At 36.2% G+C, this 23,188-nt stretch overlaps 1 protein-coding gene and 1 pseudogene across 1 annotated transcript in view; both read left to right on the top strand.

Moving 5' to 3' along the window:
- The window catches only part of HCN1 (hyperpolarization activated cyclic nucleotide gated potassium channel 1), a 345,552-nt gene that overhangs the window by 237,301 nt on the left and 85,063 nt on the right, over positions 1-23,188 (top strand). Inside the window, exon 4 of the mRNA XM_019736249.3 lies at positions 12,240-12,458. Within this exon, the coding sequence (XP_019591808.3) occupies positions 12,240-12,458 (219 nt within the window). The remainder of the gene's footprint in view (positions 1-12,239; positions 12,459-23,188) is intronic.
- Positions 15,876-18,685, top strand: LOC109449685 (docking protein 1 pseudogene; annotated as a pseudogene).

Genomic DNA, 23,188 nt, shown 5'->3' with positions numbered 1-23,188 from the left:
ATAGAAGGTCCTGCCTCCAATATTTGCTTTCAGTTTTATGGCATTCAAGACTTGCCTTTCCTTAAAGAATTTGCCTTGATATGGCAAAAAAATCCTTGGTAGGATTTTTTTGTCTGATTAATATGCTATAGATTAGTCTTCTCCAGGAATTGCACTAGGCAGTGTGCCCCCCTCAGAAAACACCAATTATTATGCCTCACACTCAAGTAGTCAGAATTGTGGGAGGTGTTGGCACTGGGTAATATTAGAACTGGACAGCAATAAGAATTCTACCAAAAGACCTAGGTACACTCCATATCTGGAAGCATTTGCCTTTTTATTATGATAATTTTTGTCCTACAGAAATAGAGTTAAAACTGCTTCTTTCCCAAAAGTAAAATAACCTTAGTTTTCTTCTCTATGTCATAAGAAAAGCGCTAGAATAGCCTCATTATTGTGATTTCAAATGGAATCAATGAAAGTTCAGTGGTAACCTGAGACATTAATATTTTCTTTGGATAGTAATGTCATGATTGAATATGGGGCAATATGTGTGTTTGTTCTAATTTTAGAGAATTGAAAGGAGCTTATGACATGGAAATTATGTCTGACTCATCATTTTCCCAGTCATCTTATAAGCTGGTAGAATCAAAAGGTGGAAGAGAAGAAAAAAGAAAGAAAATAAAACAGATTGTTTCGAGTTCTTTCCTTTCCGTGTTATAGTTTGTTTGCTTATAGATTTCCAAATGAGTCTGTATCTGAATTCATGGATATGACTAAAAGAAGGTTGTCTGAACCTTGAAAAGAAATCACCTGTCTCTCTCTCTCTCTCTCTCTCTCTCTCTCTCTCTCTCTCTCTCTCTCTCTCTCTCTCTCTCATCTCTTTTTCTCTCTCTATCTCTTCCATACACACACACACACACACACACACACACACACGGAGAAGGAGAGAGAGAGAGAGAGAGAGAGAGAGAGACTCACTCACAGTCAAATGTAATGAGAGTGGAGAATTGATCTATCAGAGACAACTGAGACCCTAGGCATTTAACCTTTCTAAGTACTAATAAAAAGCACATTTGCTTTGACTCTATTGATCAAGATGTTACATTTTACCTCTCAAGTGCTACTATTTGGTATTTGAATTTTCTTTGAAGTTGTACCTGAGATCAGGGTATCTGCACATTATAAAACTTACATTTATCTAAGGCTTATGTGGATTTAGAAGTCAAAGCAAAATATTCTCTCAGAGCAGTAACGCTGACACAGAAGCCTTACATACAAAGAATACACTGAATACACATCATAGGATAAGAGATTTAAGTTGGGGTTAGTCTTCTATAAATAACTGTAAGTGCTCAATACTTTCTGCTTTTTATCCACCCTTGCACAGCAGAGGATTTCCTAGGCTTATCTTGTTAGATTGCATAATCAATACACCAAGTTCTAGCATGTAATTGAAGGCTTTGTTTCTGTGCAATTTAAGGTCATGCCTTTAGAATTAAGTATGGTACTGTTGCTGATTTGTGTAGGTATTACTTCACTCTAAATAAGAAGAGGAATTTTAAAAGTATTTCCTAATGTAACACAATGTTTTTAACTGGTGTCATTTATCTTAAATTTGTGATCGAAATAACTTTAGCATAAGATAATGTTTTTTATATATTTAATTACCCACTAATCTAATAAGAGGATATTTGCCTAAAATAGATAATTCTATGGCAGTGTTCGGACAATACAGATCATATGAATAGCCTTATCATTTTACCCAGATATACTGTAATAATTTTACTTGCACTCTCCCTTTCAAAATGGAGGTGGTTTAAGCAGACCATGGTTAATTTTTCTTCTTAAATTGCAATCTGTAAGAAGAGTATAGGATAGCAATTATGAAGATACAGTTTATAATTGCATACTGCATTTGTAATGAGCCAATGGAGAAATACTGTTTCCTACCATAAAGCCATGGGCAAGTTAATAAAAATGTGAACTTTGTTCTTATCAGTAAAATGAACATAATGAAGGCTGTTCTAGCTACCATAAGGTTGTTGTGATAATCACCAAGTCAAATTAGATTTTTAATGTCAGAGATCTATATAAACTGAACTCAATGCTTTTGTTGGTGGTGGTGTTATGGTTATTATTGTGATTATGCAAAGGTAGTGAAAGTTATACTTGCAAGCATTTAGAAATATGAGGTTTTGTTTTTGTTTTTCAATTCTTAGACCAGATGAGAGCTTAGATATATTGTTCCTTGTTTATTAAATTAAAATAAAGTTGGGTACTCTGAATATGTTTATCTATGTGTGTGTTTATTTATTTACTTAGGTATTTATGTATTTTCATCTTGCAATCATGGAGATTCTGAAACTCAGCTTGCTCCTAAAAGGGGTAAACTAAATTTTTGCTCAGCTCTTGTACACTTCCTACTTTCTGTGAATCTGTGAGTAAAAATCAGTCCGCCATCGGAAAAAAGATGCTTCGTGGGTTGACTCTTTTATTTCACTATTCCTCCTTACCTCTGGTAGAGGAAGCCCAGGCATAGTGGCAAATACAAATACAAATACAAAAAGAAAAAGCACAGAAGTTTGTTTACCCAACATCCAAATTGCATGGATATGTTAAATGTTAAGGGCAAATTCTACCATTACTAAGGCAGGATTTCACAATCTGTAACAGATGAGAGCCTGACCTTTGGAATAATGGGAAAGCTTTGTTTAACCTCAACATAAACAACCAATTACTAAGTGAGCTTCTTGTCAGCTTGCACGTTTCTTTTGTCTATGGTTTATTTTTTCTGTATTTTAGTCATGCCTAATTCTGAACATTAGATTTTAATAAAATTGTTCATGACTTATATATTTGTGAAGAGATTGCAATTATACTTGGCAGTAGAGAGTGCTATAAACATGTTTGTTAAATCAAAACACATACACCTACACATACTATTAATACATTTAGACCCTCATTTACAGAACTCTTTTAGGTTGAAAACACCTAAACACCTTATCATGTATTAGCCCTTATACAGCCACTTTATATGTCAGTATATGTCAATACAACCCTATTGTATAAAGTTTCTCATTTTATCTTCATAAAAAGTACAAATTCTTTCCACATTCACCATCTGTCATACAAAATGACATGTATGCAAATTACCTAGAAAAAATCTAATGCCTTACACTTTTATATGATAACATAAACATTTGTATACATAAAAATTGCATATTGAGTACATTTGATTATCTTTTAATCAACAATAAGCACCCAATGTCTACAATTAGGCTGAAAAAATGCTCTTAAGTCTTCTGCTTCTTTTGCATCTCATGTGGCTACTTTATTAAGAGCAGAAGTTTGAGACTAGCAAAAAGAATTACGGTTCTTTGTTTTCACTTTAATTTCACTTTAATTTTAGTAGTTTTTAACACTACCAGTATGCTGAAAGCTCTAAAATTAATTAGCAGAGTTAAGCAATTTGAAAATGCTATCAAGAGATGATTTACTAATTTGTAGCTCATCAGTGCAGAGCTGCTTTATTAAAACCCACAAAATTAATTTAAAAGTCCATAGTAAATAATAGCACTTAGAATATATGGCATCATTACTTAGTTTACTTTGGCCAGGTGTTGAATGCAAACACGCAAGCACTGATTAGTGTTTCCAGTTGAACCTGCCTCCCTGTAGCACATGCACCTTCCTCCAGAGAATTAAGCTTCAGGCAAGGATTTCCTTCCAGAAGACTGTTCCGAGTAAATACCAGAATAGGTTGCTTCATCCCAGGCTTCAGGGATAGGAGGAAAGGAGGAGAACCCTTTGACAGCTCTTGGCCAATAGAAAAATATAAAAGTGAAATACAACTGTACGACCAAATCATCTTATTGACTTCAAACTCTCCAGGGAATTTTTCCTCAGAGGTTTTCGCTGATGAAAACCTGAGATAATTTTTCCTCTAAATTCCCAAAAGGTGTTAGTAGAAGTTCCCTTTTTCTGGTTGAAATTAAAACGTATACTTTAAAGAATGTCTGTGTGATGGTTATGTTCTTAAAATGATTGAAAATACTGCATTATAATTACAATGAATTTTACTCCTATAAATGGTTATGAAATACATGGCTATGGTCTTTGGAATGGAGAGGGTTTATACTGTGGTTCAGACAGAACTGTGATTGAATTCCAGCTTTGTGACTTTCAGCAAGTTTCTTAATTTTTCTAAGCTTTGAGTTTATTACTTTTAAGAACAATACGAGGTTTCAAGAATGTTATGAGGATCAGTGAGGTGATGATATAATAGTACCTTGCAAGGAGTTACGTACTCAGTGTATATTAATATTTTCCATTGTTTCTTTATATTTATGCATATATAAAATATATTTACAGTAATTATATATGCAAAATATGCAAAATATACTATTTGCTTAGGTTTACTTGTACAAACAAGAAAAGAGGTACCCAATGAAAGTACTTTGCTTAAAATGCTAATTATAATTGAACTATCAACTTAACATCTTGAAAAAAATGTCTGTTTGGGGGCATTTCTGTAAGACGTATTAATGAACTCTTAGTATAAAAACTGAGTTAATATACAGACAAAATTAAAAAATAATTTATTGATTTGTTTCATTTTTATTTTAAAATAATGCACCAACATTAAAAGAAATATGAGAAAAAATATCCATGATCTCAAGCATCATTAAATTTTAATTTACAAATCTACTTAATGCAAATTATGTATTTTATCATCATTATTGAAGCAGGAAAAAGTACAGTTGGAACGCAAGGAATTAATTGTCTAGAAAACAAGTCTAGACCAAGCTCTTTAAATGACCAGACATCATTCTTTATATGGCAACAGCAATTTAGTTATGCACTAACTTTATATTTTACTGCTAGAAATTTTTTGAACCCTCCTATAATGCAGAAGGGTTGATGTCAGAGGTACAAATGTTTGTAAGCAGATCATAACACTATAAGTAAGAAAAATGAATTTCTCCAACTAAAAAACATATGTAATTGCATATCTGATTTTTTAAAAGAGTTATTGCTAGAAATCATGGCATTTAAATTATTTGGATATATTGCTATCATGAATACAAATATGTATTCCAATGATCCTAGAGCTTTCTATCATGTGAATTGAAAGGAAATAATTCACTGCTTCCTAATACATTTAATATACTGCTAAGGTTATGTAACAAGGTTGACAGGTCATGAAATCAACAAAGGTGCCATGTTGGTAGGCTCTTTTTCTGCCTACTTTGGAGTTAATGCTTGCTTTGCACAGTACTATACTATGGATGAAATGCAGCATCATGTGTGTGTGCGTGTGTGTGTGCGTGTGTGTGTGTGTGTGTGTGTGTCTGTGTGTTAACAAATATTCTTTCCTTTAGCTATCTATATTTTGACCTTACACCAAACATAGCTGGCAGTATTTTCCCCAAGTCTCCTTAGGAATGGAGTGCACAATGTTCCTACTGAAAAATTCAGTTTAGGATGGCCTCAAATTGATCTTCCACTTTTCTTCTCATTGACATTATCACTTAACATGATCTGTAACAAAAGTCACAAATAATGTTTCATTTAACTAAGATAGAAACCTCCTCAAGGATGTTTCTTACATATGTTTTTCTAATAAATATATGAATGCATTAATTCTCAAATTAATACTTAAAAAACAGTGACTATTCTGTTCCAATCACTAATCAGTGTAAAGCTTGCACCCAAAGTCTATTCATGGTTTTCTGACTTCAGCACTGAGAAACTGATGGATAACAACTGCATACTACCCTGACTCTGTTCTCTTATGTGCAGATAAAGTAAAATCATGGCATATTCAATGAATTGGAATTTTGGGGGACTGGTGGCATATTTTGCTACACTTCTTGTGACTTCAAGCAGATTATGCTTTGCTGTATTTCTTTTCTTGAGAACTCCTTAATTCAACTTTCTATCTGATTGGCATTGCTGTAATTGATATAAGTGATAATTTATTCGATGGTTGAAGAAGTCAATTGAACACAGTGATGAAAATTTGGTAACCTAGCTCTGCAGAGCTCATTCTCTACCTGGTCTTCTAGTTCCACTACTTTGTTATGTCTCTGATTGTTTAATATTTAGCAGTTGATGTGTGAATGCTGAGTCTTCAAGTTCAATATTTCATACTTAGCTAAAATTTTATCCACTTAACTTTTTCATACTCATATTTGTTTTCAAGTGATAAAGAAGAATTAATTCAGGTATTCAATAATAGAATATTTTGACCTCCTAAATGAGCAAAATTTCAGTTCATGTGAACGATGATAGACTGGAGAACTTTTTGTCCTTATGCCAGCTTACTAAGTGGCTTAATTTGAGTTTGAGTGTCATATGTCAGGAGGTCTAGGACATTCTAGAATAAACATTTTTTTTATTTTTTATTTTTTAATGAATTATTTTTATTTTTTATTTTTATTGTGTGTGCTTTTTTTTTTGCCACAACCCTTTACCCTGTCCCAAATTCAGTAACAATACAAACAAGGTGTCAAAACAAATGCCTAGAAAGTATTTTAATGTAAACCTAGAATAACCATAAACCATATTTGAAAGTTCCCGATGGAATAATGAAATTTACTTATAGAGGTTCCTGTTAATTTGGCTCAGTATATTTTCTTCAAAAAATAATTAATCATAATGGTGCCTCAGTGAGATGATGAATAGAGTGAATACTCTGAATAATTTAAAAAATGATCTGTAAGGAGCAATTTGTCGGTAAATCATTACCTAAAATGATAAACAAAATAAGCTTTAATTAACACAGAGTTCACAGCTAACTTATTACTTACTTTCAATAGGATGCAAATTATATGTGAGTAATCTTTAGATCACATAGTAAAGCGCTTTGAGTATACAGTCTGCCATTAAGGTTATTATTATTGAGGTAGATTAAGGTATAATAATATAGTCATTTTTAAAAGATGAAAAGGGAACAGCCATGCAATGAAAGAAATATGATGTACTGGAAATAGAAACATTCCTGGATTTTGAAAAAACCCTCTCAGATCCTAGCTTTTCTTTCTTTAGGGCTACTCTTTGTCATATTTTAATTTACTCCATTAAATAATGGTTTAAATATGAGATTTGGGCTGATCATTTTGTTTTTCAGCCTTAGCATTTTGTCTGAAATTATAAATATGTTAGGTTTATAGAATCAAGAGCAGTATCATACAGTGGTTAAGAGTATGGTCTCTAGAGCCAGACTGCCTGTGTTCAAACCACTGAATCTTCCACTTACAAACTTGTAACCCTGGTAAACTTGGGCAAATCACTATGTGCTCTGCCTCAACAAAACCATCGTTGGTTGAGAACCAGTGCTTAACACTTCTTTCTGATTAGTCTTCATAGAGAACAGTTCAGATTATATCATTCCCTACTGAAAAAGTTTCAGTGGCTTCCCATATTATGCTGAAAAATGTTGTCACCCTGACTCTGGCCACCACTGTTTTCTAGTGTATTCCTAATTCTCTTACATATCTTTTCTATAATATAGACTAGTTGATCTATGAGAAACTCTTCAGATAGATAGATGGGTAGATAGATAGAAGATGGGTAAGAGATGACAGATAGGTAGGTAGGTAGGTAGATAGACAGACAGACAGACAGATAGATGATAGATAGTTAGATAGATAGATAGATAGATAGATAGATAGATAGATAGATAGATAGATAGATAGACAGATATGGCAGCCTGACCTCATTTTATAATAACAATGTATTAGACTTTAAGAAACTTAACCCTTTCAACCAAATGGGGCTAGTTAGTTCTTATTTATCAGCAGCCACTTGCAGTTCCAAAGTTTATAATGTTGGGTTTTTAAACCTTATCACGTTCAATTTTTTAATCCATAAATTTGAATTTGGAAAACCCCATTAAAACATGAAAATATCCACATAGATTTAATATATTTTTAAAATAACTAAAATCCTCAGATAATGTAACCATTCACTTGACAAAGGCAGGAATGGCTTCTTGGATGTGTGGTGTGTGACCTTGCAGTTGCCCAAGGACCCATTTTCAGAAGAACTCTGTGCTTGCTTGCATGCTCTGCTGCCACTATCTTGAAATTCTTAACCATTTTGTTTTTGAGTTTGTGTTTTGTCCATGACGTCCACTGGCACAATGGAGTGTGACGTGAACAGCAGAGCTCCAGTGTGGCCTGTGCATCACAGGTTCAGCCCTGCAAACACAGTGGACAGCACAGAAAGCAAGCAGTTGGCCTGGCAGCAAAGCACACACATGCATCCCTCAAGCGTCTGGGACACCGTGCGTCCCCAGTGTGGCCAAGCCAGAACTCACCAGACTAGCAGTGGCCACAGAAGCTGCAGGATCCACAGCAGCAGTGGCCACCAGGGGAGACAGGAGTGGCTCCCACATGCAGGCTGGGGTAGGACCCATTGGAAGAGGCCAGCTGCCTGGCAACCCAGGAGGCAATCCCTGCTTTACCTACATAAACAGGAAACCTCCTGCCTAAGTTCCAAGACAGTGCCTGCAGAGCTCAGGCAGTAAACTTTGTCAACAAATTATTACAAAATAGAGAATACACACAAACATTGCAATAAAGCATACCAGGGAGTTAGAAATAATTCATAGTTTTACATGTCCAGTTTTGAAAACTGTTGCAACATTGCAAAGATCCACCAACCTAGAAATACAGATTAAATTTAAAAATCATCACAATTGATGAAAAATAACACTATTTTCACATGAAGCTTTAAATGAACTAATTATTAACAAGGGAGACAGTTTAAAAATCAAATTGTCCTTGTAATTGAAAATAAAGAATAGAATACACATACAGGCAGTTTGGATTATATACAAATCATGAAACTACTTTCAGTTTCTTGCGTGACCTCAGCAGGTTGCAGAAAATGTCAGAGGAAATATTAAAATACCATTGAATACATTTACATTTAACATTAAATTCAATATAAAGGAAGTATAAGGGATCTTTGTTGTATTGAAATTGTTCTGTGTCTTAACTGGTGATGAATACACGGACCAACACATGCGATAAAATTGCGTAAAACTAAATATACACACACAAATGAGTACATGTAAATTAATGAAATATGAATGATATCAGTGGATTGTATCCAGGTCAGTTTCATGGTTGTGATATTGTACTACAGTTTGTAAGATGTGTGTAATTATTAGGGGAAACTGAGTGAAAGGTACATCTATTATTTCTTGCCAATTGCATTTTAATCTACAATTATCTTAAAATTTTTAATTTAAAAATTGCAGTTACATGAAATTGATTTGTATGAAGAGATGTATTTATAGAAAAATTGTTCCATGAGAATCATAAGCTCCAGATGTACTAAAATTTATTTATTAAAAGAATTTATCAGAAATGTATTCCCATGTTGTCATAGCCTATAAAATACATTTAATAGTTCCAGTAACAGTTCCATCAACAGAAAGATCTCTCTTAAAATTGGAAAGTATCACCCGAATAGGAAAAGCAATCTTAAGAAAAAAGGACAATGCTGGAGGTGTCACACTCCCTGACTTTAGCTTGAACTACAGGGAAACAATAATCAAAACAGCATGGTATTGAAAGAAAAACAGGCACATAGACCAAAGGAATAGAATTGAGAACACAGAAATAAAACCACATAAATATGGACAGATAATTTTTGCAAAGAAGCAAAAAACATACAATAAATGGTGCTGGGAGAATTGGAAAGCTATGTGCAAAATAATGAAACTGGACTGCTGTCTGTCACCATGTACCAAAATTAATTCAAAATGGATCGAAGATTTAAGCATAAGACCTGAAACAATAAACTGCATAGAAGAAAACATAGGTACTAAACTTATGGACCTTGGGTTCAAAGAGCATTTTATGAATTTGACTCCAAAGGCAAGGGAAGTGAAAGGTAAAATAAATGAATGGGACTATATGAAACTTAAAAGCTTCTGCACAGCAAAAGAAACCATCGACAAGATAAAGAGGCAACCAGCTGAATGGGAGAAGATTTTTGCAAACAGTGCCTCCGATAAGGGACTAATATCCAAAATATACAAGGAACTCATGAAACTCAACAACAAAAGAACAAACAACCCAATTGAAAAACGAGCAGATGACCTGAAGAAGCGTTTTTCCAAAAAGGACATACAAATGGCAAATAGACATATGAAAAGATGCTCAACATCAGTAATCATCAGAGAAATGCAAATAAAAACCCAATGAAATATTACCTCACCCCAGTTAGAATGGCTATCATCAACAAGACAAATAGTAACAAGTGTTGGAGAGGCTGTGGAGAAAAAGGAAACCTCATACACTGTTGGTGGGAATGCAGACTGGTGCAGCCGTTATGGAAGGCAGTGTGGAGGTTCCTCAAAAAATTACGAATAGAATTACCATATGACCCAGCAATCCCTCTCCTGGGTATCTACCCAAAAAATCTGAAAACATTTATCCATAAAGACACGTGTGCTCCAATGTTCATTGCAGCTTTATTTACAGTGGCCAAGACATGGAAACAACCAAAATGTCCTTCGATAGATGAATGGATAAAGAAGTTGTGGTATATATACACAATGGAATACTATTCGGCGGTAAGAAAAGATGAAATAGGACCATTTTTGACAACATGGATGGATCTTGAGAGTATAATGCTAAGCGAAATAAGTCAGACAGAAAAAGCAGAGAACCATATGATTTCACTGATATGTGGTATGTAAACCAAAAACAACAAAAGAACAAGACAAACAAATGAGAAACAAAAACTCATAGACATAGACAATAGTTTAGTGGTTATCAGAGGATAAGGGGGAAGGGGAAGGTAGATAAGTGTAAAAGGGATCAAATATATGGTGATGGAAGGAGAACTAACTGTGAGTGGTGAACACACAATGTGATTTATAGATGATGTAATATAGAATTGTACACCTGAAATCTATGTAGCTTTACTAACAATTGTCATCCCAATAAACCTGAATTAAAGTTAAAAGAAACAAAAAACAAACAAACAAAAAAAGTATCAAAAATTATTTGTGATCTTGCATAACCAAAAGCAACTGATGTCACTTTCAACTTTATCATTATAAATGAAATAGCTAATTGTATAAATTTTGATGACCTAAGAAATGAATTTGGAGGAAATTAAGCCAGAAAAGTTGCATGATGAAATAAGATAGCTCAATAATACATTATTATTATTTATTGTATTATATATAATTATGATACCAAATTATTCTTTTTTGAATTTTGTACACTTATATTGATATTCATCTATCATTATTATCCCATTAAGTTTTATAAGTAGTAACACATTTTTAAATAAAAAATATTTATGTGTTATATTATCTTTAACAACACTTTTTTTCTGAAGTTTTGAACTAAAAGGCCCAAATTTTCATTTTGCACTGGGCCTCATAAATTATGTAAGTCCTGGACTAGGGAGTTTGATGTAAATTAAACAAAACATTCTTTAAATTTTATCAAAGGGCAGATAAAGTATATTGAAAAGTTTATTTTTGTAGAATTGAGCTTAGAATAATATTTCAAAATGATATCAGAAATTGCATCTAATAACTAAACTCAGAAGTCAGCTTTTTTTTTTTTTTGTAGAGGGTTTACCAAAGTATTATTTTGCTTATTTCGTTTTACTTTAGTATTTTTTAAAAAGCCGTGACATTTGAATTCCAATATACATTACTCTGAACGAGGGTTTCAGGGAATTCTTTCCGTTTATTAGACCTGTGTTTCAAAATGTGTTTATCTTTATTTAAGAAAATAAGATTAAGGCCTGTACAAATATATCAACTTGGATTTTAAAAATCTAAACGTCATAGTTTTTATAAAAATACCCGTACTTAGGGCCATCAGATTCACACCTATCTCAGCTTGCCAAATGCATTACTAGAGAATGACCAGATTTCCTGGAAACTTTCAAATGAGCCCATCAGCATTCATCCTTGGCATTTTTATGTGATACTTACACCATTGTCCCCACACTAAGTTTAGTGTTACAAACAACAGACCTAAAACTGAAATGCATATATTAACAGTAGTAATATTTCTATTTCATAGTGCTAGGCACACTTTGAAAAAACATCACGTCGTTTAATTAGAAATTAGGGAGAGGCACCTGTGTAAATGTTCCCTTACGAGGATGTTTATCCAGACTCAGTGTTCTGTAAGACCTCTGTGTACAGGTCCTACTCACGTTTTATTCTGCCATTGTAATGACTCAGTCTATTTTCTCTTCTGTTCTAGAATGACTCTTGGGGAAAGCAATATTCATATGCACTCTTCAAAGCGATGAGTCACATGCTGTGCATCGGGTATGGAGCCCAGGCCCCCGTCAGCATGTCCGACCTCTGGATCACCATGCTGAGCATGATCGTGGGGGCCACCTGCTACGCCATGTTTGTGGGCCATGCCACGGCTCTAATCCAGTCTTTGGACTCCTCAAGGCGGCAATACCAAGAAAAGGTCATTTGTTTTTTCTCTAATATCTTCAACCAGCTATTTTGTAAATTGAATTAATCGTGTTCAAGATACCCAAACTAGCTCTTCTATCAAAAACATAATGAGATAAAATGTTTAAAGGATGAAACCACAATCTGTTTTGATATGTTGAGGTTTCTTCAAGGTGGTTTTCATAGCTTTTGTTTCCAGTTTCTCTCTTGAATAGTACATTTTTTTAAAACTCTGAATTTGCAGTCACACAAAAATATAGTTATATATTTCAAAATATGAAGCTGATTTAAGGTATTATCAAGGTTCATGTAGTTTTATATTTCCTCAGTTAAAATAATATAAAGCCTTCTCCAGTATGCGTTAGAAAAATACGTTAGCTGATTAAATGGGGAGAGGCAGCCATTGCACTTGTCCTTCTGTGTCTCTCTGCATGGTATAATCATAATTTATATTACAATCCATGTGCTTAGCTGAACATATGTTGCCCTTATATCTGGATAAGTCACATCTTCCCGTCTTAAAAATGCATATTAACAGTTGCCGTCAGGCATTCTTATACACAGTCTGTTAATTAAAATGATGGCTGCTCTAAACTTTTCTCAAAAGAAAGAGTAACAGTAGTTACATGCAATGATTTGTCTATTGGATTTTTTTTTTTTTTCATATGCTGAATGCCTTTGGCTGAGACTAGACCTTGGACAATCAAGTACTTACATTCCTAACCAAATATCAGTAACTTTCTGACAGATAAATAAGAATATTTCATAATGAAGGAATAATTCGCTACGTGGGGACTCTTCTAAACCTGACACGGTATATAGCATACACCTTGCCAAAGAGTGTTTCTGAAAGAAATGGTTAAAACAGTTCTTTCTAGAATGCTTCTCCCAGTGAGTGATAACAGCTTACACATATAATTACTTACAAAACAGACAAAGATCATTTCAGTTGATTTATTTGCAAAATTTTTCAACACTGTAATCACACAACAGGAGAAAGGGAACCTAGATATTTTATTTCCCTTGAAGATAATTACACTGCCACCCAGTATTACAGAGAACAAGTTCGTATTTCATTACTCAAGTAATGAAAAGATGAACTAACTATCAAAATTGCTTTGAGGTTCATTTTAAAATAAAGCCTCCAATTAAATTGTAGAGAATAAAGCCCATAGTAAAGGAGAAGATAATTCATACAATGGTGACTGCCTGAAAATTGTAACTCAAAGGAGTTCAGGCTAAATTTATGGGGATTTAAGATAAGATTACGTATTTCTATTAAATCTGTCTCTCTTTTTTTCTTTCAGTTGATATTGCTTTTCATAAAAATGCTCTTTTCCTACCTCTTTTTGCTCGCATCCTTGCTACCTATATTCTCAAAAACAAGTCTCCGATTTTCGGGATTGCATTTATTAGCATTTTATTGCATATCAAGTGAATTCACCATTCTATGATTTTAGATCTGCCGTATAAGCCAAGTTTAACTCAGAAACCTAATTCATTCAATGATGTCATCATAGACGTTTATAAGCAAAGATGTTATGATGTTTGCCTTAATTTAAGTCATCAAGTTTTTGATCTTACAAGTGCGTAACAGGTGGCAAGCATACTGGGAGTGGAATTTTTGGGTCATACATAATTCTAAGTTTAACTTTTAGAGGCACTACATATTTTGCAGTTAATATTTGTTTTTAGATGTATTGCAACCATCTCATGGCTGCCTAAGAAATTAATATTGATATTATTTTCACTGTTACACACCCATTAGTAACGTATTTTTGATGTAAAAGAAGCAAACTCCACCTAATACCTTCTGTAGTAGCCATGCAGAATGAACTAGTCTTCAACCCACTTAATCTGGCTCCAGAATTCACTCCTAGACATAACACTCTACCATCTCTCCACCACTCATCATACTGTTTGGCTCGAGGGACCATATTGAGAAAATCTAGCCTATTGAAAGTTATCCATCCCACTGTATAAGTTTGAAAGCTCAGTCATTGCATTCTTCCTAGGGAAAATCTTTGGGAATCTGGATCTCCCAACCTTAAGTAGCTCTATCTTCCCAACCAGTAGCATTAAGTCCTCTGATCATGAGATCCTTATCTATACAATATACCAATGTTCATAATCTGACAAGGCTATATCATCATCATCATCATCACCATCATTATTTTGTCTTTTGACCAAAAAAATGCATGATGGTCTTCGTATTATAACATCGCAGATTAAACTTGGACTTGAATCACAACGTATGCTGCTGATTTCATGGGTTATCATGTTTTGTATTTTATTATATTTCAGACACCTACATTTCCCCCTTCACTCAGGTATAACAGGATTTATGGTGTTAAACAGGTGGTATTTAAAATGGCGCTCTCTCGATGCTCTGCTCTGGATTACTAGCAAGCTGCAGTTTTTTGTAACTGATCAACCTCAACTTCAGAAATAACCAAAACAATTCTAATGTTTGTCTCCTACTTAGTGAGGGTCAGTTTTTCTGAGCAAATTGAATCTTTTCCCACTCTCACCCAAGGTTTTAAGGGGCTGGAAGCCAGGAGTGAGAAAAGTAGGATGGGTCTGTAAACTCTCTTCTCTCTACCGTCATATAAGCCTGCCAGGAGCTGCTGTTTGTCGTCAGGGTAGAAGACTGAAGGAGGGAGCAGAGGGAAGGAGGAAGCAGTTTTAATGTACCTGCTAGATCTGTTAAGCTAGTGTTCTTTGCTGGGTCTGACACTTCCTTTGGGCTCTTTAGGTAAGTCCCATTCAGTCCATCTCCTGCACTTCCCTAGATGGGGCCCTGAGAACCTAGCACTTATCTTCAGCCTCTTTCTGCCGAGGGCTCCATACTCTGCCAGATGGAACTCTTGGACAGGACCCATGATGTAACGTTGCCTCCCCTGTATGTCTCAGATCTGGTCCACAAACCAGCTCTGCCTTCCTCCCTTCACCCTTCTCTCAGCACTCCACTGCCTCATCCACCAAAGCAATGAGGAACTAGTACACAGCCTTTTCCAATTCCTTGGAAGGAGTCAGACCTCAGTGTCCACAAGCTATTTATGTGTTCTCACCTGGGATTCAGACCCCAGACCCATGTCTCCCAACTATGTGAACATATTTCAAAGATCCCCAGGGGTTTTCTAGAAGCTCTCCCTACAGGTCAAGTGTTAGAAGGCAGCCCTCCCACACTCATATCCCAAAGGGAGTTGGGAAAGGGTCTCTTACAGCAGAGTACTCACTCTCTCCAAAAGAAATCTGCTCACTAATCCCATCACTGAAAGTATCCCTCTACCCTCTGACCTCTGTGCAGCTTTGATGAGATTGAGACCTCCCAGTCTTGATTCTTGGATCACAATTGTGAACATGTATATGAGAGACCCTCTTATACAACCAATATTCTGATATCTCTCAGATTAGCAGCTCAGTGAACATGAGCAAGAAAAAGTAAGTCCCAATCTTGCAGCCTTTTTGACCTTTCTTTATCTCAAAGCCTCCTCTACAGATAATGCCAATAAGCCACACACACACACACACACACACACACACACACACAGTGCCAAAAAAAATGTGTACACATTTTAAGAAAGGAAAACTATTAAAATTGTAATACTCAACATACACCAATAATAAAAGATGTATACCAGTCACATTTGATTTCTGCAATTACAAGAGGTGCCCAAAGTGGTTACCATCAGCATCTGGACACTTCTGATTTTGGTGAAGTACTGCTTGAGCAACGTTAACCAAAGTGTCCACTTGTCTACATTTTTTTGGTACCCCCAAAAATATGTACCATTTTTTGGTATGTATTTACACACTTGCATGTATATATGACATATTTAATTATATCATTCATATATATTCATATATATTTGTTTCCTGGTTAAATAATTTTGGAAATTTTGATTGAAACAGTATATTGAAGTTGTTTTTGTTTTTTTGGCATAAATACTTGTATGTGTGCCTGAACCTTTAACACGTTGTCCCTGCCCTCCTTGTCAAATCCCCATGTATTTCAAGTGATTAATGTACACTTTGGGAAATACGTATCTAGACAAACTCTCCATAGTAACCATCCTTTTTCCTCTCTCTCTCTTTTTTTTTTTAACTGACCTTGGGGAGTTCCTCTCTTTTCTAGATGCATCTGTAGTTCATCCAATCTTTTATGAAATGGAGCTGCTTTTGATCATCTTGTGTCTTTATACCACTAAATCGTAGTTCTTATAATGGACACCCCCGAGAAGCCTACTATTATTGCTAGACTTGTCACTCTCTTTCTTGTCAAATAATTATATTAATAGCAGCTTTTAGGTATACAATTTTATCTCTATAATAAGCAAGAATCTTAACACCATATATGTTATGAATGTAGAGTAAGAGATTTTCAACTCACCTTGGTATACTTGATGTAGATGAAAGAGCTTTAATGTGAAATTTGAATAGGACCAAAGAATCACTTTAATTATATCAGGAAATTATCAAATTCAAACACCTTTCTACACTGAATAGCTTCCTGAATCCAGGAAGCAGGTGGCAGGTGCCGGAAATATTTGCTGTAAAAGACTGTTTTCTAACAACAGAGCACATGACAGTGAGCCAGTGCTACTTGGTGCTTCAAATATTGATTATGTTGTATGATTTTTTTAAATTACTTATTCTGAGTTTAGCAATGATAAGAAATTAAAATGCTAAATTTATCAAAAAGGACAAAATGATGAAGTTTTGTCCATCTCTGCAAGAGTTTAATGATGCTTATTAAAAGCCCTTTGGAATAAGAAGATGCAGTTCAATGTAAGTAGTCACCCCACCAAACAAGTGAGTTACATGTAATCTTGTATGAAATGAGGTTGAATTGTGCAATTTTATATAATCATATCAAAAATTTCATATTCTAAATCTAGTCAGTTCAGGCAAATGTTTTTTTCTTGGTTTAAATTAATAAGCCATAGATCCTTAGTCTTTCTCTGTAAATGAAGGACTCTAATCAGGGCTATCACATGCATTTGTTATCCCATAGAAATGGTTTTTCTTTTTTCTTTTTTCAGTCTAAACTTCCAAATTTGTATAAGCTAATGGTATAAACAGAGATGAAAGGCTGGGCCCCAAGACCGGCTCTCATTTTCAATCCACTCAAATCCCATTTGCAAAAAGCACATTTCAGGTCATTTAAAATAAAATGATCACGGATAATATATGTATTTTCTTAGTAATAAGCCCTTTAAGAATAATTTGGGTGGAAGAGGGGTAGTGCCAAATCAACTTTTAAACTCTCTCGTTTCCATCCAGATAATTACTGTTCTCTCAAGAAACCAAACGCTTCTTACCTGCCACACTGTTCATCCTCCCCCCTTACTTACTTTTACCCCTTTCACTGTTTACATAGGCTTTGCCCTTCTTGTTGGAAGGCTGGGACATCTTTCCTGATCGTCCCAACCTATAGTAATCTGTTTATTTTGTATGTTCTATCTGTCTAGGGGGAGTCCAAGCACCATGAGGGGGAGATCTGTGTCTCCGCTGATGTGTATTCCAGCCCTGTGCATGGTAACTCCAGTATTGTAATGCTGGGGCTACAACTGCACTCAGATGGGACAGTGAGGATTATGAATGTTTACAGGTGTACAACCTTCATCCTAACATAAATGGAATAAGAGGTCATAATTTGAATATTTTTGAATGCTGTCACTTGAGTATACATAAAAATATCCCTTAAAAAATATGTGTTATCAGCCCTGCTCAGGCAGGGGAGGGGGCACAGTTAAAGAAACCTCTTTCCTGGGGCTTGTATGAGCATGTGCAGCCGCAGTTACTCAGGGCCAGGCTGACAGACCCGAAAGAGGACCCCATCCATGAGGAACCTGAGGGCCTGGTCCCCGCCACTCTGCAGGGCCTTGATGATCTGCCTCAGGAGCCCAAAGATGTTTGGTGGTTCCAGGCTTGGGTGAAGGAGGAGGCCATGAGCTCTCCAACAACCCTGCCACTGCCAACTGTGACGTGCCACCCCTTCGGAGCACAAAGCCCCTCCCAGCTCCCAAGCCCCAGGGCCTGGCCTTCCCTGAACCTGGTGCTGTAACTGCCATTGCCAACAAAGGCCACAGCTCAGGCACTGCCCTGTCCAGCCAGGTCCAGAAAAGCAGGGCCTAAGGCAGATAGGTCAGGGGGCTCTCCAGAGCTGGGACAAACAGGACTGGGGTCAAGTCAGAGGGCTCCACATGGAAAGTAGACCAAGGCTGGGGTTGCTGATAGGAAGACCACAGGGAGTGAGTGGCACTAGGGGATCAGAGAAACCTGTTAGAACCAACAGGAACCAGAGGGCTGGAGGGGCCTCTGTGAAACTAGGGTACCAGATAGATCAGGGGAATCAAGAAAAGGATGATCAATTCCCAGAAGTCCAGGAAGTGGGACAGATGGTAGGGGCTCAGGGATGGGACCTGGGGAGTCCCCTAAGTTATCCCCCAGGGACAGACAGCTGCTAGACCAGGTCTGTGGAAAGGGTGCTTGACAGAGTAGGTCTAGTTGGAGGGGCCTGCATGGAGGCTGTAGGGAGATGCTGGACGTGCCTGGATCCTTTCCCCTGCATTGTTCCTTGCCAGAGATTTTTAATTTTAATTTTATTCTCATTGAAGTCAGTTTGGGTTTAGAAATAATTTAAAAATTAAAAATATGTATTATTATTTTTTACTTGTATGTAAATATATTGTAAACATGTTGTCTTGACATGTGTATGTATGTATATATTTAGCTTAAACACAGATCATGTTTTAGAAACTAAATTTTCAATATGCTTTCCCCTCTGGAATTCTGAGATTATTTCCCTCTGAGTAGAAGGTATATTATCAAAGAGTCTTTCATCAGGGTTGAAGTGATTTCTTAGTTGCTGGGTTAATCAGGAGTGTTCTGCTTTAGGGCACGATGGAACCCACTGTCTCAGAAAGATGGATGGGAGATTTTGTCACTGCTGTCATGTAATTCTGAGTCTTCAAAAAAAATAAATAAATAGAAATCTTTGTGACCAGAGTAATGGCAGAGCAAAGAGGAAAAATCTGGAGTACTGGCCACAGTGGTTTATAAATAACACTATCATTCAGTTAAAAACGAAAAAATAAAAACAAGAAAAAACAGTTACATCCAATTTTGCATTTGTTTTATTGATTTTATAGGCTATGATAGTATTTCCCTTCAGAGAGCAAAGAGGCTTTAATGTTATATTGATCTTGACCTTGGAAAATCATATTGACCCACTACTTAAATAAAAAAATAGCTTGATACCCTCATTTTCATTGGCAACATTCTCAGGGGAAGACTTAGCTCTAAATCCATGTGCGTTCCACAAAATGTTTCACTTGCTTTCCTTTATTGTTCGTAAAGGCTTTCTTCCTTCCTTTACAAATGAGAATGCCATGAGCACAGCTCCCACATGGTCCCTTCGTTAGTCAGACAGATTTCCAATTCCGCTGTACCATATACTTTTTCTTCCCAGGAGTGAGTTTAACGCACTGTGCTATGTCAAAGTGCTAGGACTGCCAAATGTTCTCAGGCCAGGGAGATCCCAGGACAGGGAATATCTGTGAGATTTTCTCCCAGGAAAACAGCAGTGCCGTGGCTCTTCTGTTAGCTTCACGTGGCCGCTTGAGCTGCTAACAAATTAGGATCTTGACAAAATGATGATACGTTACATTCTCAGCTGGGAAATTGTTTTTTACATCAATTAAGTACTGCTATAAAGGTAGGTGCAGGTAAAGGGAGGGAGTTTGAGGTTGTTAGTTTAACTAAGGAGAAAAATGGAATTGTGCTTATTGTAAGTATCTCATACCATTGATTTTCAGTCTTGATATTTTAATATATCCCACTATGGTATCCCTTTTCACTCAGTGGTGCTTTCTCTACCAATACTCTATGCTGTATGTTGAAATTCCCTGCACCTTTATTGTAGGTGTTCGTGGTTTCAGGAGTATGCAAAGTGCTAAAGATTCGTCCTCACCAATCCTTCATTTAGTACAGTGAAGTTTACGTTTATCATTTATAGCACATTTGGCAGCTTCTCATAATGGCTCTAAAGTAGAGTTGCTTTTTCCACTATTTTATTTATTGGCTAACATATAGATTTAATTTTTTAGAAATGTTTGAATTTTTATTTGAATATAGTCCCTGAAGTTCTCTTTGAAGTGTCTTTGCTATATTGTATTTATGCCCCCTATGTAATAAGTCATAACTACGCTATAAAGCACATTCACAGGGCAGAAGCTGGTGTTCAGGGAACCACTCATCTGCTGAGAACGCACAAGCATCACTGTAGGTATCCTGAATTTGCAAAGTCAGGTCACTGGGATCCATTTGAAATGGGCCTTGAAGAGCGCAGAGGAAATCAGCAAACATAGTTACCATGGGAGAATTGTCCCAGAAAGGAGCCCTCGTTTTGAGAAGGTTTGTAGTGCAAAGGCCCAGAGATGGATATGTGTGGGGAACATTGAACTGCTACTTTGAATGAAGCGAAAACTACCTTGCTGCGGAAAGTACAAAACAGGATTGGGTTATGGTCCACCTAAGAATAGTTTTGAATGCGGAAGTGATGAGATTGTACATTAGGAAAAGGATATCTCTTGCAAAAATTTAGCAAGGGGATGTAGTCATTGAAGCTGTCTTTTAGGAAAATAAATCCCGGCAGTGCATGATATATGGTGTACTTGTAACCTAGATTGTAAGGCTCCAAGATCAAATAGATCACTTCATAAATGCTTACTGATAGCATCATTAACACAAACATATTAAACAGGAACAGGAACTTCTGCCTTTTAAGTAGATGGAGCACTCTGATTAGTAAAACCACTGGAAACGACCTTCTTTTATAAGGAAGAAGGATCCAAAATAGTCTTAGGAAAGGTCATATGAGTTGAATCTAAAATAATCCATTTTTTTATCCATTTAATGCATGTGTTTTGAATGCATACTACGTGTCAAGCCAGGAACTAGATGCTATGCCTACAAAGTGAGCAAACAGACATGGTACCTTCTCTCATCAAGCTTCTTGTGTTACAGTGTATGGGGGGTGGTTAAAGGAAGGGCATCACACCTAGTAACAAGATTCATGGGAAGCAATGAATTATTATAAACAGTTGAAAGTACTATGAAGGGAAATGTAAAATCTTGATAAGAGATTTTAAGGCTTTCGATAGATTCATATGGGATGGGGGAGGAGGATAAGAAAAAAACGATATTTAAGAAAACACCTAAAGAATGCGTAGATGTGAACAGTGACATCACCAGCATGGGGAGCAGCTCTGAAGTGTGAAAATGCTTGCCTTGATTCAATAACAGATAGAAGAAAAGTGTCACTAGAGCAGAAGGAAAAGTGAAATGGCTCTGGGTGAGACTGGACAGATTGATATGGGTCATATTACGTGGGATTTGGTAGGCCGTGGTTAACCATAGTTTGGGTGCTATGGAGAGTCTAGTAAGAATTTGAAGTGGTAAAGTGGTATGATTACGATTGCATTTTTTAAAGAGTGTTCATCAGTCATGTGTATAATAGATTAGAGGAAACAATAAATGCTCTAGTATTCTTTGGCATTAGGCAAATGGGCTTGTGCTAACTTGCAAAGATCTGGGTCAGATTTCAATTTAGCATGTAGAAATATTAAACAGGGTGAAAATATTAAACATGCCACTCCAGGCTGAATAAATACTACTTAGGGCAAATGCTGAGCTGCTGTAAGGACATCCAACAATTCAGCTACTTAAAGAATCATATCTGTATGATTTCACAGATAAACTTCTCAAGATAAGAGGCCAGGTCAGTGGATTGGTACTGCCTTGGATGGTCATTTTTCAGAACAGGTTTACAGGTTTTTCCAAGTTGTTCCTAAACTATCCTCCAGGGTAGTGCTTCCCAAATTTTAAAATGCATCACAGTCACCTAGAGAGCGTGTTCAAACAGATTCCTGGGCCCCACTTTCAGAGTTTCTGATTCATTAGGTCTGGGGTGGTGCCTGAGAATTTTCATTTCCAAGATCTCAGGTACTTATGCTGATGCTGGTCTAGAGACCATCCTTTGAGAACCAATGCCCTGGAGTATCGTTCTTGTCTTCGTGTTTGAGGCTGTGCCATGGAAATGTCTGTCATCTAGCTCATGACAAGAGGAAGAGAACATGGAGAGACAAACATCACTTCTATACACATTCCATTGATGAGAACTTAGTCAATGTCGCTGCTCAAGGAGGCTGAGAAATTTAGTCTAGCTGGGCAGCTCTAAGGCCAGCTAACTCTATACATATGGAAGAGGCAGAGAACAGATGTAGGTGGAAAACTAGTGGCCCTGTCATAGGCACTAGAGCAAAACTGAGGAGGCAGGACACAACACACTTTGGATGGGTCATGGAGTACTTGAAAGAAGTAGAAGATACAAGATCTAAAGCCATTTGTATGTGGTTTGGTAAGCATTGAAGAGAGGTTAAGGCTTTAAATTATATGGCCTGATGCTATAAGAAGATACGTGATGCTAGAGAATGAGCAGATACATAGAGCAAGGGGAGATGGAAGGATAAAGTGGAAGGAAGGATGTATGTCTTCCATTAAACCATTTGTTAGTAAACGTGTATTCCATTATCTAGAATGTTTCTCGTGCACTGTGTTTTATCTACCATGGGTAATAAAGTGTCTTTAAATAAACATTAGTTAAGTCAGGCCTTTTATTGTTCTGAAAACTGTCTGAAAGAGAGAACTCATGAATTTTGAACTGAGTATATCAAT

The sequence above is a fragment of the Rhinolophus sinicus genome, chromosome 3 (genome assembly GCF_057876585.1).
Source record: "Rhinolophus sinicus isolate RSI-liver-muscle chromosome 3, RSI-T2T, whole genome shotgun sequence".
Taxonomy (NCBI): domain Eukaryota; kingdom Metazoa; phylum Chordata; class Mammalia; order Chiroptera; family Rhinolophidae; genus Rhinolophus; species Rhinolophus sinicus.
This window is presented reverse-complemented; position numbering and strand designations above follow the sequence as displayed.